Source organism: Mus musculus, chromosome 5 (assembly GCF_000001635.26).
Source record: "Mus musculus strain C57BL/6J chromosome 5, GRCm38.p6 C57BL/6J".
Taxonomy (NCBI): domain Eukaryota; kingdom Metazoa; phylum Chordata; class Mammalia; order Rodentia; family Muridae; genus Mus; species Mus musculus.
The window spans coordinates 123,749,588-123,767,670 of record NC_000071.6 but is presented as its reverse complement, the minus strand read 5'-3'; the positions used below and the strand labels follow the sequence as shown (position 1 = coordinate 123,767,670).

The 18,083-nt window shown below is 42.9% G+C and overlaps 1 protein-coding gene across 5 annotated transcripts in view; it reads right to left on the bottom strand.

Annotated features, from left to right (window-relative positions):
* Window positions 1-17,979, bottom strand: part of Kntc1 (kinetochore associated 1) — a 71,902-nt gene extending 53,923 nt beyond the window's left edge. The window contains exons 1-13 of one of the 5 annotated variants that reach the window (XM_006530253.4): window positions 17,847-17,979; window positions 13,674-13,848; window positions 11,877-11,997; window positions 9,757-9,872; window positions 9,150-9,228; window positions 8,573-8,650; window positions 7,304-7,338; window positions 6,955-7,068; window positions 5,065-5,158; window positions 3,824-3,876; window positions 3,441-3,556; window positions 2,620-2,674; window positions 1,661-1,759 (exon numbers count right to left, since the gene is read on the bottom strand). In XM_006530253.4, coding sequence (XP_006530316.1) covers window positions 1,661-1,759; window positions 2,620-2,674; window positions 3,441-3,556; window positions 3,824-3,876; window positions 5,065-5,158; window positions 6,955-7,068; window positions 7,304-7,338; window positions 8,573-8,650; window positions 9,150-9,228; window positions 9,757-9,872; window positions 11,877-11,997; window positions 13,674-13,802 — 1,089 coding nt within the window. In that variant the 5' untranslated portion in view covers window positions 13,803-13,848; window positions 17,847-17,979. The remainder of the gene's footprint in view (window positions 1-1,660; window positions 1,760-2,619; window positions 2,675-3,440; window positions 3,557-3,823; window positions 3,877-5,064; window positions 5,159-6,954; window positions 7,069-7,303; window positions 7,339-8,572; window positions 8,651-9,149; window positions 9,229-9,756; window positions 9,873-11,876; window positions 11,998-13,673; window positions 13,849-17,846) is intronic. The other 4 variants (XM_006530252.4, XM_006530250.4, NM_001042421.1 and 1 more) reach the window with 4 other exon arrangements.
* Window positions 17,980-18,083: the final 104 nt, after the last annotated feature.

The window sequence follows — 18,083 nt, the reverse complement described above, 5'->3', positions numbered from 1 at the left end:
CATCCATTGATCTTAGAATCACTAGGAAACTCTTCAAACACTGAGGAAAGGAAATGCAGTGGGTGACTTGATGTTGATGCCAGCTGACTCTTAGATGCTGAGAGCAGCTTGACCACTGGACATACACTGAGTGCATTCAGGCAATGCCTCTTACAGCCTAAAGTGGAATCTACTGTGATCTTCAGATAGCAGGAAGATAGTCTAGTGACTAACAGAAGAAAACTGATGGAATGTTACCCTTTTGACTAGGATTGGAGCACTGCTAGCCTAGGTTCTTTTGTTAATAGACATTGTGATTTAAACGGAAAGTTCCACATATGTGTATATATTGACTAGATCTTAAAACCTTGCTAATACGGATGCCTACCACGTCAGACTCTACATCTTGCAAAGTTTAACATCAGAGGGGCATTTCTTCAAGTAGTGGACATTCCATTTGTGACGCAGTTAGCTTTATGGCACATAGACGTTCATAATTTGAGCCATGGATGTTCATGTGTACTTGACAGGTCAAACTATGAAGGACCCAATGTCAAATCCAACTTTCTCCATGTATGCCTTAGGTTGAATTTGTTTCCAAGTTAATAACTTTTACGGGCTTAGACATTCACACTCATCTCTGTTTTATTTTATGCTTAGTCATATTTAAATCCAGAATTTAATAGTCTACTAGACAGATAAATGAGATGCATGAATATAAAAATATATAAAGGAAAGGAGATGGCAAACTATTTATAACTTTATTATATTACTAACATTTCAAAGTTTATTAGTTGCTTATAAATTGTATAGTTAAAAAAATGTCTGTTCTCTATTAATCAGAAGATTGCAACATATCACAGGTTGGCTAATGTTACTGGAGTTTTCAACACAGTTGCTATTGTGGAAGGTTTTCTGCATTAATTAAAAAGTTGGTAAAACCTGGCTTTTACCTCAGCGTGTCAGATGTAGAGAACACGTGCTCTCAGTGTGTGAGTGGCAGTGGCTGTGCACTCGCATTCGTGACAGCTGCGCATTCGTGACAGCTGCGCATTCGTGACAGCTGCTCAGCCTGAACAGCTGTGCAATGCGGTGAGCTCCAGTCATGGTTCATTCTTTCTTCAGAGCTTTAGTAGTTTGGAAGTTTGACTGACTGGCACATTCTATCATTGTCAGAACTTAAATAATTCAGTTAAAAATTTTTAAAACATGATTTGAGGCCGGGTGGTGGTGCACGCCTTTAATCCCAGCACTTGGGAGGCAGAGGCAGGCCAATTTCTGAGTTCGAGGCCAGCCTGGTCTACAGAGTGAGTTCCAGGACAACCAGGGCTACACAGAGAAACCCTGTCTCAAAAAAAAAAAACAAAAAACAAAACATGATTTGATATTTAGGGCTTTTCTTTTTTAAAAAATGAGAAGCAAGTAAGGAATTGTAAAGATTTGGGACTTCTTTGTGGCATTGTGACAATAAATAAGCCAATGTGAAAGGAAAAAAACAAAACAAAACAAAAAGATACAATTGAACAGCAGATGAAGTTTTATCTTAATTTCTATGAAGACTCGGCTGGGTCTCTTGAGTATGTGTTAGTAATGAACATATAAGTATAAGGCAGAGATAAAGCGAAGCATTACACTAAGTTCCACTCCCGCTTTTCTTACTTGGAAAAATGAATAAACATACCGTGCTGATTCCTGTTTGAACTAAAGAAGAAACACTAGATACTTCCAAAGAGTACAGTGTTTCCATCGAAGGCAGAGAGTAAATGATGAGGCTTCTCATCTATGAGAAATAAAAATAGAAACCCATCAGCACAGGTTAGCACTTCCCCGTCAAGACATCTATTGACCCATCTTGTACAAAGCCAAACACGAGTAACCACAGCACTCTCTGACTACACAAGTAGGCCTGCCGCTATCGTATAAATGCTACCCACAAAACTGTGTTCTTAAACCACAAGAAGACGATGCTCTAGTCCACCTGCCCCGCAGAATGAAAACATGCGCAGAATGCCCCACCTCCACTCCAGGAGCGCTGCTCCTTCACAACACCCCACCTAGCCGACGCCTTTTCTTCTGTCCCCGCCCTTCCTTTCTATTGCTTTTCCTTTCCCCTTCCCTACCCTTTGCTTTCCTTCTTTCAGCACTGGAGGCTAATTTTAGTGCCTTGCACACACTACTCTTTCATCTCCAGCCCTTGCCTTTTTGACACAGGGACTTGCTATACAACCCAGGAGAGCCTTGAACTCATTCATGACCTTCGGTTTCAGCCTCCTGAATGCTAGAACTACAGTCGTGAGACACCACACCTTGCTCAAATAAGTTCTTTAATTTTTTTTTTTTTTAGAGACAGGGTTTCTCTGTGTAGCTCTGTGGACCAGGATGACCTAAAACTCACAGAGATCCATCTGCCTCTGCCTCCCGAGTACCACTGCTGGGCTTATCTTTGGTTCCTAAAATGTTCTGTTTGAAATGAAGAGCCAAGATTTTCATCCATTCTTTGAAAACTGGGCTCTGCACATTAATTCTTGTTTATCGAAGTCTCCGTGAGCTACAAGTTAGCATGCTGTGAGCATTAACTGGCTAGTAATCCTGACTTCCAATTCATAAAACATACTAATGTAGTGTAAAGTCCCCCGGTACCTTCTCCTTCGCTGTTGCTGTCAGGGTGACTAATTTGAGATTTGTAATTCCTTGCCTAAAAGAGAAGAAAAACTCAAGTTAAAAAGCCATGCATGCTTCTTTTGTTTTTGTTTTTTTTAAGATTTATTTACAGCCGGGCAGTGATGGCACACGCCTTTAATTCCAGCACTTGGGAGGCAGAAGCAGGCTGATTTCTGAGTTCGAGGCCAGCCTGGTCTACAGAGTGAGTTCCAGGACAGCCAGGGCTGCACAGAGAAACCCTGTCTCAAAAAACCAAAAAAAAAAAAAACAAAACAAAACAAAATAAAAAAAAAAACCAAAAAAAAAAAAAAAAAAAGATTTATTCACTTATTCAATGTAAGTACACTGTAGCTGTCTTCAGACACTCCAGAAGAGGGAGTCAGATCTCGTTATGGATGGTTGTGAGCCACCATGTAGCTGCTATTTGAACTCAGGACCTTCAGAAGAGCAGTCAGTGCTCTTAACCACTGAGCCATCTCTCCAGCCCACCATGCATGTTTCTAAGTATGAACTTAAATAAAGTGATATTCTCACAGAAAGGTCAAAACACATTCAGAGAAGACCGTGGACTCTGTTTCACATGTACACATCACAGATTCTGTTTCTACCATCATTCCATAGACGCTCACATTATAGTATCTATTTGTGCCAAATAGAAACTGGCAAATAAAGAATCGGTCCTTCCTCTGCCAGACAGACTCAGATGTGGTTTCGAACACAAGACGTAGTAAATGATCTGAACCAACCCAGACAGACACTTGGGGCTATGGAAATCACTACTAACTAGACCCCCAACATACCAGGTAACAGATGAGGGAGAATCCGCTTCTGTCGTGAGAACAAACTGCTCTACGGGAAGAGAGGGCCAGTTCCACACAGGAGTGAGAGTGTAAGCATCCCACAAGCTCAGCACATTCTACAGGAAAGACACCCATTTAGACATCTATGATTTAGAAGGCAAACGTCAGGCTTCGTTTCTTGGTGCACGCTGAGACGAAGCACAGCACACAGATAGTCACGCACCCAGCTAACGTCCTTGTCTACCACCTAAATGTATTATCAGGTGGAAGGCGTAGCTCAGTGGGAGACTGGGAGCTGACTTCATAGCACAAAGGCTCAAAGAACAAAAGAAAAAAAAAAAGGTAGTAGTAAATGAACCACTAAAGCAGTCTCAGAAACGTACATCAGTATCCAGCACAAAAAGCAGGTTGTCGATCAGCTGAAATGACTTTGCACCTGAAAGGGAAAGGGAGATGTCTAAGGGTTTTATTTCATCTCATGCAGGACCCTGTTTCAACTGTAAAGTCATGGCTTCATGAAAGGGCAGAACTACATTTAAATGACGACCCCATTTTCATCTACTCTTGCCTCAATTTTGACTTTCGTTACTGTTGTTCTTGTTTCAAAGTGACTAATAAAGTACAAAGCCTTGGGCTGGAGAGATAGCACAGAGGTTAAGAGCTCCGACTGCTCTTCCGAAGTCCTGAGTTCAAATCCCAGCAACCACATGGTGGCTCACAACCATTCATAATGACATCTGACTCCCTCTTCTGGTGTGTCTGAAGACAGCTACAGTGTACTTAATATAATAAATAAATAAATCTTTAAAAAAGAAATACAAAGCCTCTCCAAAGGTAATGACTGAACATGTCACAAACATGGGTGAAAGTCACCAAATGAATTTGGCTTGTTTCAGGGTGATAACAAAATGGCCTGTGCTTAGAAAAGTAGCTTGTACCTGTACTCTCAGCATTATGGAAAATCACACAGGAGATAAGCTCAGATTTGAGGCAAGTCTGGGCTACTGTAATCAGCCTAGACTATAGTAAGAGCCATCTCAAACAACAACAGCCACCCAAAATCAGGTGGGCAAGATGGATCAGTGCATAAAAGTGCTCGCCACACCTGAGAAGCTGAGCCCAACCCTCAGGACCAACACTCTGAAAGGAGAGAGCCAATGCCCAGGGAGCCTCTGGTCTCTGCATGCACATACAGTAAAGTAACCAAGTGTGTACATGCAATGCACAGACCAAGCAGATATAACTTAAAAGAAAAACGAGCCAAAGCACCTGCAAGATGGTTCAGGGGTAAAGGGCTGTTGCCGCCATGTCTGACAAGCTGCGCTCAATCCCCAGAACCCATATAGCAGACCGAGTTATAACTGAGACCTACTCTCCTCTGACCTCCACTCAGTTGTGGTTAAGAGATCTTGTTGTTCTGCCAGAGGACCCGAGTTTGTTTGCAAACTCACAACACAGACACACCCTTTAATCCTACGCAGCACATACATCACTTAGAGCATCGCAAACCAGTGCTACCATTCTACTGTGCTGGAGGATCAGAAGTTCAAGGTCAGCCTCAGCTACACAGCAAATTTGAGCCCAGTCTGGGACATTTCAGAGTGCAACAGTGGTTTATCATTACCTTTAATAATGTCTGTGCCCACAAAGTTCTTAAGAGACATTTCTTTCTTGGTAGAATCGGGTTCCCATTTTGAGAATGCACAACTACCGGTTCCCTGGAAAAGTGAAACAGACCATCAGTTGGAAATCTTAAACCCAAACCGTCCAGGAACCGCACAAAGCAGATACACATAAGCTGAACACATCCTGAGTTCAAGCACACGTGTGTATGTATGTGTTCCCCTGGAAGGATGCTGGCACACGAGCCCCCAGGGCTTTGCTAAGCTCAGTGAGTACTACTCTACTACTAAGCTTTATCTCCAGTCACTTGTATTTCATTCACAGGCAGTGTCCTGCTGTTGCCCAGGTTGGCCTCACTTACGATCCTCCCGTGTGAGCCTCCTACCTGGACGGTTTTGCAAGCTAGGTTTGCAGGCATGGCCCCTATCAAGTAAGTGGCACATAGGAGCTTGCATCTGTTTCTCTTTCAGCTTAAGAACTGACTGGAGGGACTAAAGAGATGGTTCAGTGGTTAAGAGAGCTTGCCGTTCTGCCAGAGGACCTGAGTTTGTTTGTGACCATCCACTACTAGTGTTTCACAGTTGCCGCTATCTCTACTCCAAGGAATCTGACACTCTGATAGGGCTTCTGCAGCCACCCAAAACTCTTATATCACACACACACACACACACACACACGCACACACACACACACACACACACACACACACACGCACACACACACACACGCACGCACGCACGCACGCACACACACACACACACACACACACACACGCACACATACAAACAAATAAATGAAGACCAGACTGGGAAGGAAAATGAGGTATTCGTAATTCCTTGTTATCACTTGAATATCTGAGTACATACTCAAATATCTCACCCTAAAGAAAAAGAACCTCTCCCAAAATGATAAGCACAGCCTTTTGTTTATCAAAAAAGGAAAAGAAACAAAGAGAGAGAAGCTGTGCCAGGTGGTGCATGCCTGGTGGTGCATGCCATTCATCCCAATGCAGAGAAGGTGGAGGCAGGAGGATCTCCCAGTAGACCTTTCATGATCACCCACAATGCATAGTGGCAATACCTGCACAGTGCTATGAGAGAGCTACGTGCTCAGACTTGAGCCTGCCATTAGAGTTTAGGGCCACAGCCATGTCATGGTTGCTGCTCTCACTATGGAGCCTTTTTCAGTTTCTTTTTCTATGGTTTCTAAGCTGAAAGAAATGCTGAACAAAGGAACAAAACCCTGCCTGAGGGAAAACGAAGTGGCCAGCCCAGAGGGGCTCACCTTTAAACCCAGCATAAGAGAGGCGGAGGCAGGCAGATCTCTGAATTTAAGGACAGCCAGGGCTATATAGTGAGACCCTGACTCAGAAAACAAAAGAAAAGAGAAGAAAATTTGGGGGACAGACTAGTGAATAAAAGAGAAGAAAAGTTCAGGGGCAGACTAGTGAAAATCAACACCAATGATCTAACCCAGAAAAGGTTACTTAGTTAATTTTATAATCATAATTTTGTAATGTCCCCCCACCCCCATTTTTTTTGAGACAGGGTGATGGGATTAGAGTTGTGTGCCACCATGCCTGGCTTGTTTCATTTTAAATGATTTATGGGAGGGTGCATGTGCATGTGTGTGCAGGTCCCCATGGGCTACAAGAGGGCAGCAGATCTTCTGGAGCTGAGTTACGGGTATTTGTGACCAGCACAACTTGGGTGCTGGGGACCAACCTCTGGTGTTCCTCAATGGCAGCAAGGACTCTTAATCATCGAGCCTCTAGCCTTTATTTCTGTTCTTGTCACATTATAGAATAACTTGTACTTTAACTAGAAAAAAACGTTTCCAACATAAATAAATAAATAAATAAATAAATAAATAAATAAATAAAAAGAATTACCCCAATTATCACAGAAGTTTTACTTGCAAATGTTCCAGATTGAGATGCCACAAGACTGAGACAACTGTGGTAATTTTCAGTAGAAATAAAACTACATTTGAATTGTCCTTGTAACTGCAAAATTTATTAAAAAAAATTAGAATACATATATATACATATATATGCCCAAGAAAAACCATAAGAAGCTGTTTAAATCAATCATCTATGTTTTTAAACAGAAACGATACTTAAGTGTTAGACTGTAGCAGATCCTATACCATCAGCCAGTACAATGATTAATCACAGAAACAGCCTCTACATTCATAGTAAGTAGAAGTTTTAAAAAGGCAATATGATTTTCTTTGCTTACCTTCTTGGCTGAATCCAAGTCCGTGTTCTCAATGGCTTCATTAAAGGAAAGAAAAAAGAGCCATCTAAACATAGTATCAATCTACAGGTTTACATAAACTAAAAATAAGACTTGTCTGCCTTTAAGTTAAAGTGAAATGAATGCATCCTAAGCCAAAGAGCACAAGTCAGGGTCAGCAAGTTACTCTTTCTAAGCAAGACTATTCCCTGTGAGTCCCTACTGTACGCAAGGCATCGGGCGCAGCTTATGCACAGAGCCTTATCAAGGGCCTCTATGCCACCCCCATCACCCAAGCTACTCGAATAAAGCATTTCCCATTTCCCATTCAGGCTTGGAACACCTCTTCTACCTGTCTAGATCCTGAGTTAACTATAAAAATTACTGTATCTTAAATGTTTTCCTGTTTCAGATAGGATCTCTATGTAGCTCTGGCTGTCCTAGACCTATGTAGACCAGACTGGCCTGGAACTCACAGAGGTACTCTTGCCTGTCAGAAGTGGGACTAAAAACATGAGCTACATCCACCATCAAATGAATGTATCTTAAAACATAATCATACACAGGGGACCTAACATGCCCCTAGCATGCAATAGATGTTAGTAAGGTTTGTCGAAACAAACTCCTCAGTTTTACCTGACTCAGTGAGACTGACAGTCCATACCCCTGGATTACTACTGATGGCTACTATGCATTGTGTGTTTATTGTGTAAGATAAATGCATGGTAGTGTAGGGTCACATGCACCATTCCTTGCATGTGTGGAGGACAGAACAGGATTTTGGTTGTCTGCCTCTACTGTTTTGGTCTCGGCTTTACTGCCTTGAGACAGGATTGCTCACTGAACCAGAAACTTTCAGCCATGCTGGCTGGCCAGCACACACTGAGGAGCCACCTCCAGTTAGTTACAGGCAGATGCATAGCTCTGCCAGCTTTTTACACAGTTGCTGGGGATTTGAACTCATGGATGGCGTTCAGTGGTAGAGCACTTCCCTGGTATGCACTAGATCCTGAGTCTGACCTTCAGTATTACAAAAAGCCATTGATCACTGTTGTCTTTTCCTTCCAATTAGGCTATAAGCTGCTAGAAGGCTGTAAGGGAATGAGATGTTTTCCCATTCTACCACAGTTTTAGCACAGAAGAATTAAGTGAACTCTGAATATGTCTAATTATACCCAGTATTATACCACTAAATTTCTTGAAAAAATATTTGAAGACTTACTTGAAAACTAATAAACCCTGTCACAAATCAATAAGCAAACAATACTTTACCCTGTTCAATTTGTGAAAGCTGGAGGTTTGTAATATAAAAAAATCCATTGTTCGTTAGAAGCAACATATAATAGGTACCTGGAAAAATAAGATCAAAACCAGTTTCTAGAGAAGGCAGATGAGTAGGAGATCCAAAGCAATACTGGGAACCGCTCTAAAATCTCTCACCAGGACTGGGGAGACGGGTCGGCAGGTAAAGATTCAGGTTGCCAAGCTCCGCAAACTGAGGCCCACATGGCTCAGAGAGAGAATCAAGTCCCACAGTGGTCCTCAGACCCCTGCTAGTGAGCAGGAAAGTAGTCTCCCCCAGTGGGAGGCAGAAGCTGGGGACCTCTTAAGGGCAGCCTGGTGTATTGAGTGAATTTCAGGCCAGTCTCAAGAAGAAAACAAGGGAACAAACAAAGAGTCTTCCTTACATTAATTGTATTTACAGAAAATTTACCATGATTTAGGTAGCACAGCAATTAATTTACACTGTTTATTAAACATAACGTGAATGCTTGATTGGGTACCCATCAAAAACTGTGCAAAAAAAAAAGAAAAAAAAAAAAGAAAAAGAAAAATCAAAGCAACTTACCTTCATTTGAACCATCTTTCTCAATAATGAGATTCCGGTACGTTCGCTGACTCTCGTCCAAAGCTTTCTCCACAAAAGCCTAATTGCAAACGAATCGCAGATAGCAAGGTGAACTGTGATAGACAACAGCAAGTGGGGAGTTTGCTGTCTACATCGGACTCACCCACTAGCATCACAACAACAGAGCACAGCCTCAATCGGCGGTTCTCAACCTTCCTAACGCTGTGGCACTTTCAAACAGTCCCACGGGCTGTGGTGACATCAAATCACTTCACTGCTACTTCATAGCTGCAATCCTGACTCGGTTATGAACTGTCTGATATGCAGGAGAGCTGATAGCAACCCAAGGGGTCTGAGACCCACAGACTGAGAACTGAGGTACCTAAGCACTCAGCTAGACAATGAAAAACTGCAGACGAGCATGCGCAGTGTCTCTAGAGCGCCACGTCTCTTTTGAAATGACTCCATATGTTTTTGCAGTCTGATCCTTAAATTCAACCTAACAGATTTATTTATTGATTGATTGATTGATTGATTTTTAACATTACAACGCAGGCCAAGTGAATGCTCACTGGACTTGCTGTCTAAAAGTGAAGCACGGCTTTACCTTGGTGAACAGCGTTTGCTTCGATGTGACGTAGATAAGGTGGAAGTTGCCGCTTCTCTCCCCCACAAAGAGAAACTTTCCTTCTTGACACAGGCCGACCACATCCACGTCAGTATCTGAAAATTTCAAATCCAACTTACAAGTGTCTTTCAATAATCCTTAATTTTGATTGAAAAAGTGCACATTTTCACACCAAAAAGTCAATAACATATACCAACCTATGCCAGGACATGGTGGTGTATGCCCATAACCAACATATGGGCAGCAGACAGGAGGAGTGAAAGGGTTTCTCTGTGTAGTCCCAGCTGTCCTGGAACTCCCTCTGTAGATCAGGCTGGCCTCAAACTAAGAGATCCACCTGCCTCCACCTGCCCGTTGCTGGGATTAAAGGCTTAAGAAAGCCCACGAGTTTAAAGACAGCCTGGGTTAAATAAAATGAGCTTGCCTAAAACAAAAAGATCACCAGCACCAACAAAACAGCAAGGCAGGAAAGCTTTCAAAGTATCTTCACTTCATTTCAGCATCATCACTTAAAAATCATTTCGAAGCTGAGCAGTGGTGGCCATCGATGCAGCACCAGTGGTACTAAAAGAACGACTAAAGGTCTGGCATGGTACCACAGGCCTTTAATCCCAGCACTCGGGAGGCAGAGGCAGGGGCAGGCGGATTTCTGAGTTTGAAGTCAGCCTGGTCTACAGAGTGAGTTCCAGGACAGCCAGGGCTACACAGAGAAACCCTGTCTCGGGAAAAAAAAAAATCATTTCGATTTTGATTTTAAATTGTGACTCTTGAGCCGGCCCTGGTGGGCAGAGGATCTCTGTGAGTTTGTGGCCAGCCCGGTCTACAGAGCGAGTTCCTGGACAGGTAGGGCTACAGAGAAACCCTGTCTCCAGGAGAAAAAAACTGTGACTCTTTTTTTAAAAGATGTACTTACTTTTATTTTATTTTATTTTATTTATTTATTTATTTGGTTTTTCGAGACAGGGTTTCTTTGTATAGCCCTGGCTGTCCTGGAACTCACTTTGTAGACCAGGCTGGCCTCGAACTCAGAAATCCACCTGCCTCTGCCTCCCGAGTGCTGGGATTAAAGGCATGCGCCACCACGCCCGACCTTACTTTTATTTTATGTGTATTTTGCCTAAATGTAATGTCTGTGTCTGTGGAGGGCATCAGATCCCTGGAACTGAAATTATGAGTCCCTAAGTGATGGAAACCAAACTCAGGTCCTCTGCAAGAGTAGCCAGTGGGCTTAACAGCTGAGCTATCTCTCCAGCTCTTTAAAGAATTTTTTTAAAGATATAGTATTACTACATAACCTAGGCTGACCTTGAAACTTGGCATATAGCCTCTAACTCCCATTTCTCCAGCCTCAACTTCCAAAGTGCTGGGATTTCACACCACAATCAAATTCATTATTAAATCCATGTTAACTCATACAATTATTTTACACATGTATTCTAAAAGATTATTCACTGTGATCTATCCTAGAACTAATAGGAACTTGGCAACCTACCCTCTTCACATGCACAAACACGGAAACACGTGCAAGATTAGGAACTTGAACACAAACGAGCTCAAACATTAGGATTCAAATATGTAACTGGGAGGAAAGGTTGTTTGAATAAAAAACACAAAAACCATCAAAAGTTAAATTCATGCATGTTCCCCCTAAAAATTCGGAGGCAAGGTTTTATCTCAGCGCCTTTGAACCATCACTACCCAACAAGTATGGGTGATTTTCTTGAGATTATTTCTTTATTTCCCAGTTTTTCAAGACAGAGTTTCTCCGGAACTCACTCTGTAGACCAGGCTAGACTCAAACTCAGAGATCCACCTGCCTCTGCCTCCCAAGTGCTGGGCTTAAAGGCTTGCAGGACCACAAACCATTTCTTATAAAAAACAGATTAAAGAAAACAGGGCCCATAGAAATCAGTATCAGAGCAGGGCGTGGTGGTGCATGCAGGCAGATTTCTGAGTTTGAGGCCAGCCTGGTCTACAGAGTGAGCTCCAGGACAGCCAGGGCTACACAGAGAAACTCTGTCTCGAAACAACAAAAACAAAAAAAGAAAGAAATCAGTCTCAACCCTGACTGTCTCTCGGTATTTCACTGTCAGACTTACCGAAGATAAGAAACAACTGGAGTGATCTGCATATACTGTCAAGCAATATCACTGACTGGTCTGCAACGATTATAAACCCATGGCTTAAGCTGAATGCTTGGATCTTCGGACTCAGTGAGGTCTGTGGGAGCGGAAAGTATGACCAAAAGTAAAATGACTTCAGATAAGTGTCATGACCCTCAATAGTACTGTCAGAAGGTCAGCTGTGGTGGCACGCCACGGGTGTGCTTTCAGGTTCCAGGACAAGGAACTAAGGTGTATATTTTATATACCAAATACGTGATGAAATATCCTGCGATGCACATGATTAAAATCAGATGAATCATGGAAAAGGATAAAAATGATTATACAACCTATTCTGTCTCTCAAAATGGAGAACTGTCTACACTCCTCTTAGCAACCAAATTCTTCCTCTTGAACCTCATAAAAGGAAGCCCCAAACAAGAGAGGCCTTAAGTAACCTTCCTTCCTTTCTTTCTTTCTTTTTTTGTTTTTTTGGGTTTTTTTTTTTTTTCCTTTGGTTTCTTCTTGTCAGGGTTTCTCTGTATAGCCCTGTCTGTCCTGGAACTCACTCTGTAGACCAGGCTGGCCTCAAACTCAGAAATCTGCCTGCCTCTGCCTCCCAAGTGCTGGGATTAAAGGCGTATACCAGCACCGTCTCGCTTGAGTAACCTTTCTTGCAGTACACTCTAGTCTTTCTTATCACTTTGCTTTGAGTAAACTCTCCTTGCTACTTCTGTAAACTTAGGTAAGTCACTATTTTCAATTTTTGGGAAACAGGCGGAGAACTTGGAAACACAGGACTCTAACGACCAACCACAAGAGCATGTCACTCTGTAAAGGGACAGCCTGGGCCAGGGAGTGTGTTGAAGTAATATTTTACTACTAAATCCTGGTGGTGTGCTTGCTACCCACCTCCAGGGTGTATGTTCCCGAATGAAAGACCCCCACACAGCCTTTATATTTTGATATGCCTTAAACAGTGCAGTAGCTGGGTTACTTCCTGACCTCCATACGGCCTCTCCTCTGGGCCACTCTCCTGGCTCCTCCAAGTGGCATCCACTCTCCTCTACCTCTCCTGGCCGGGCGGATCCCTCTCCTCTCCCCCCTCTCAGTCCCAAGCCTAGGAAATGCCAAGGACCCCATCTGTCTGTTCTGTCTGTTCTTTCCAGTTAATGCTGGTGGCATTTTTATTCTCCAATCAAAACTATCTGAGGGGACAGGGGATGACAGGGTCCCTCCTTTGTGCCAGTTCTCTCCTGCAAACAATTCTGGGAGACCCAAACTAACATTTGAATACCAGCAGTATTAGGCAACCCACCACAGGAGAGAGCCCTAATGTTCAACTCTACTGGGAATGTCTTATGTCCCAAACAGACAGCAGGTAATTCTTTTTTTTTTTTCTCCTTTGTTTATTTTTAGGTTTTTTTGTGACAAAGTTTCAAGGAGGTAATTCTTTATATCAACTTATATACTATCCCCCTGTGGTGGTGTTTTTGTTTTAGTTTTGAGATAGTGGCTGGTCAATGTGGCCTTAATTGGCCTAGACTCATTACATTATTCAGACTGGCTTTGGACTCTTAGCTCCCAGTCATCCACCTGCCTCACCCTCTAGATACTGGATTATAGACACAACCCACCCTGTCCAATTCAGTTTACATCCAATGCTAGACATCAAGGCGTCAGGAAGGGTTCATCTTTGGAAACACTGCTCCTAAGAAGACACGGGTGAATGGGGACACTAATCTCCTACAGTCTGGGACTGAACCTGGATTCCAAGTCAGTATCTACCATCACCTTCTCAGAGGAGATCTTCCCAAGCAAGTCGGCTTGGTACAGTGCAGTCACGTTTTCTTTTCTTGAGCCAACACTCAGGCATCCACTTCCAGTGTCATCGCTTGTTAGCAGCTCAATATTGTTCCACATGTTTCTGAGATTGTCTTTCAGAAGAAGGAAGGAACCACTATCTTTCCTGGAACAACAGACCAAATTGTTTTTGTGCATAGAACTTAGTTCTTTGGGAAATAAAGTCTACTCAAAGAAAAAAACCCAGAACTTAGTACTAATAAATTAAAAAACCTAACTTTGTCTTCAATGCTGTATCTGGGGTTGTCACACGTTTTGGCTCAGTGAAACAAACGGACAATTATTATGATTATCACCAGAGAATATTGAGCTTTCTTACACACAAGTCAGTCTGGTCAACAGACCCTGGAGCTTGTACTACTGCCTGGCCTCAACATCTAAATTAGCCAAAGTTTTCATTTGAAATAAACCATTCATCAGAATAAATCCAGGTTCCAAAGTCAGACTGGGTTATCTCAGGATAAACACGTATTTGGTAGTGGTATATACCTTTAATCCCAGACTCGGGAGACAAAGGCAGAGACAAGTGGATCTCTTGAGTTCCAGGACAGCCAGGACTACACAGAGGAACCCTGTCTCAAAAAAAAAAAAAAAAAAACAAAAAAAAAAAACAAAAAAAAAACTACAAAAAAAATTTATAATAAATTAAATTAAAAGAACAAAGAGAATAACAAAAGCTGAGTAAGAACTGAGAAGAGGAGGAGTTGTAAGAGAAGAACCATAATCTTTCAGAAGCCATGACCCTATTTCAAAGCTCATTAGTATTGCAACACTATTCTCTAATTAAATAGGCAAGTAAACAAACAAACAAATAAATAAGGTTGGATTTTTTGGGGGGAAGGGCTTGTAGCTCTGTAGGTGGAATGCTTGCCCAGCATGCACGAAGCCTTGGTTCAGCCCCCAGCACTGCATGAACCAGCTGTGATGGTCCACAGAAGGATCAGAAGTCCAATGTCATTTTTGGGTTGGAGACCAGCCTGGACTCTCTGAGACTACCTCAAATGAGACTTTGGCATAATGGCGCACACTTTTAATCCCAGTATGTAGGAGGCAGAGGTGGGTGGATCTCTGTGAATTTGAGGCCAGCTTGGTCTATCTAGTAAATTCCCAAACAGACAGGATTACAAAGAGAAACTTTGTCTCAAAACAAACAAACAAACAAACAAACAAGGGGTACATTAGGGTTCTGTTTGTTCTGTGCTGCTGGGTTGGGACCCAAGGTTTTGTGCATGGCAGATAAAGCACTGTATCCGGGCTCCACCCTGTCATGAGTTGGTTTCTACCTTCATCAAAAACTACACCTGAAACACAGAAGAGATTTTTTTTTAAACACTCTCATTAGCAAATATAACTCATATCATCTGTGAAGAGAGTCAGACTAAAATACGAAGGTGACTCTGGATAACTTTAACATCTGAGGAAAAGGGAGGAGACACAGATGGCTCAGTGGTTAAAAGTGCTTGCTGCTCTACGATAGGACCGAACTTCAGTTCCCAGCACCCAAGTACCCGTAACTCCAATTCCAGGGGACCTGAAATTGTCCTTCTGACTCCATAGGTACAGGCACCTAAATACACACAGACACAAATAAAAGTAAAATCTTCCTTTGAAAACCAGCCTGTGAGAGGAGCTGAGGATGCAGCTCAGTGGAAGTATGACCTCCCCACACTAGACATCATTTGAGTTTTACCAACAAAAAAAAGGTGGAGGCAGGATGATCAGAAGGTTAAAGGCTGGCCTTACAACACAATGAGTTCTAAACCAGCCTGCGATAGAAGAGAACCTTTTTAAAAGGAGATGCTGCACGTGGAGGTGCTGGTCTTTAATCCCAGCGAGTGGGGCAGGGACGCAGGTGGGTCTCGGTGAGTTTAAGGCCAAGCTGCTGTATATGGTGTAGGCTAGCCAAAGCTGCATAGTGGAGAAATTCTGTCTCAAAACACAGCAAACAAAGTGAAGAGGAATGTACTTGTCTAGCACACATGTTCATCTCTAAGACATTATAAACACTGCACAGTATCGCAAGCCTGTGATTCCAACACGCAGGAGACAGAGACAGGAGGCCTACAAGTTCAAGAACACTACAGTGTACGAAAGAACAGTTTTTGGCTTTTGGCTCTTTAAACATTGAGCCTTGATCAGAGAACTTGGTCTTGGCTAATTTATTTCTCTCACAACCTTCCCATCCGTCCCGAGCTTTCCTTTCAGGAACCCAGTAACCCAGGCTGCTGGTGGCTACAATTTTCTAATTTTTTTTTAATGTGCATTGATGTTTTGCCTGCATGCATGTCTGTGTGAGGGCATCAGATACCCTGGAACTAGAGTCACAGACAGTTGTGAGCCACCCCATGGGCACTGGGAATTGAACCCTCGTCCGCTGGAAGAGCAGACAGTGCTCTTAACCGCTGAGCTATCTCTCCAGCCCCAATTTTAATCTTTAAAATAGTAATATAGGGCTGGCAAGATGGTTGTTATAAGGGTGAAGTTTGATGCCAAACCTGACTGGCAATATGAATTCCATTAAGAATCCACATGGTTGGCGGGTGTGGTGGTGCACACCTTTAAATCCCAGCACTCAGTAGGCAGAGGCTGACAAATCTCTGTGAGTTTGAAGCCAGCCTGGTCTACAAAGCTAAGGCTATATAAAGAAACTCAAGACACAAAATTTAAAAATTAAAAAAAGAAGCAACAAAGTTGAAGAACGAACTGCATGAATGTTATCCTCTGACCTATGAATGTACACACACAATAAATGTAAAGAAAATATACGTATACATGTAGGAGCATAATGTAGACAGGCATCGTGGCAAACACCCATAATCTCAGCATGCCAAAGGCGAAGACAGAAGAATAATTTCAAATTTGGGGAACCTTGGTCTGGTCCAAGCTTGTATTGCAAGATCCTGTCCACACACACAGAGTGGGAGGGGAATGTTGGAGTTAGCTAAAACTAAGGCTGTTTTGAAGGAGTTTTGTGTGTGTGTGTGTAGCCTAGAACTCACTGTATGGACCAGGCTGACCACAAACTCAGATATCCTTTTGCCTCTGCCACCTGAGTGCTGGGATTAAAGGTATGCGACATCTCTGCCTGGCTTGAAGGGTTGTTTGTTTGTTTGTTTTGTTTTGAATAACTTTTTCTTTTGAGTCAGCCTCTCACTGTGTAACTAAAGGTCTTGATCCTAACTTGAACTCAGGATCGTCCTACCTCAGCTCTAGACTCCTGGGATTTCAGTCAAGAGCTATCACGTCCTGCTTGTTCTGGGTTTTGATGGTTCCTGGGACTCTATTTGAATTGTCTGATAATATGCTATCTGGAAGCAGATAACATTTGGGCTAGGAATGTAATGAATAAAGGAAAAGAGCTCCTGCTAAGAACATAACACGACTTTAAATCCCAGCACTCAGGAGGCAGAGGCAGGTGGATCTCTGAGTTCTGAGCCAGACTGGCCTTTAACCTAGTACTTGGGAGGCAAAGACAGGACAAAGCTCTGTGAGTCTGGACTCAGACCACAGGCTAGACCAGTTATTCAGCACTCTACCAACTGACTTAACATTCCCAACCCTGAGGTTTATAGTCTTGAGGGAACAACAACGACAAAATGGTTGAACACTGTGTCAAGTATTTGGGTTTTTTTGGTTTTGGTTTTTTTTTTTTTTTTTTTTTTTTCCTTCGAGACAGGGTTTCTCTATGTAGCCCTGGCTGTCCTGGAACTCACTCTGTAGACCAGGCTGGCCTCGAACTCAGAAATCCGCCTGCCTCTGCCTCCGGAATGCTGGGCTGGGATTAAAGGCGTGCGCCACCACTGCCCCGTTTAAGACTACACTTTCTTCTGGTGAAAGAGAGCAAACAGGTGATAAACAGATTTTGACATCACCGAGTGCGGAAAAAAAACAGACGAGCCAATACAAGGTCATGAATCAGATGAAACACTATCGATGAAGCTATATCCACGAAAACTCAGACGGCCTGCCATCTAGAATCCTCTCTAATTTTTTTCTCCCGCCATCATCTAGAGATCGATAAAACCCAGAGACGGACTGAAGCCCCCTGCTGGTTCCACCTAACACTCCTCCCGCTCCCATCGAGCCGCAAGGCTGACGTCTCACCTGCAGCAGCTGACGAAATTAAAAAGAGAATTCTCAAGTGTCTCACACTTCTTCCCGACGGACACAACCGCCCCTACTCATTTTACCTTCCCTGCCACTGATTTGAATTGGCGGGAGAATACCGTGCTCAACCCCTTTTACGGAGGCCGGAGCAGGCCAAACTTGGCTCAAAATTGAGCGCGGAAACCGCCCCGCCCTAAACTAAATTGAATTCCCGATACCGAGCATCCATTCTGG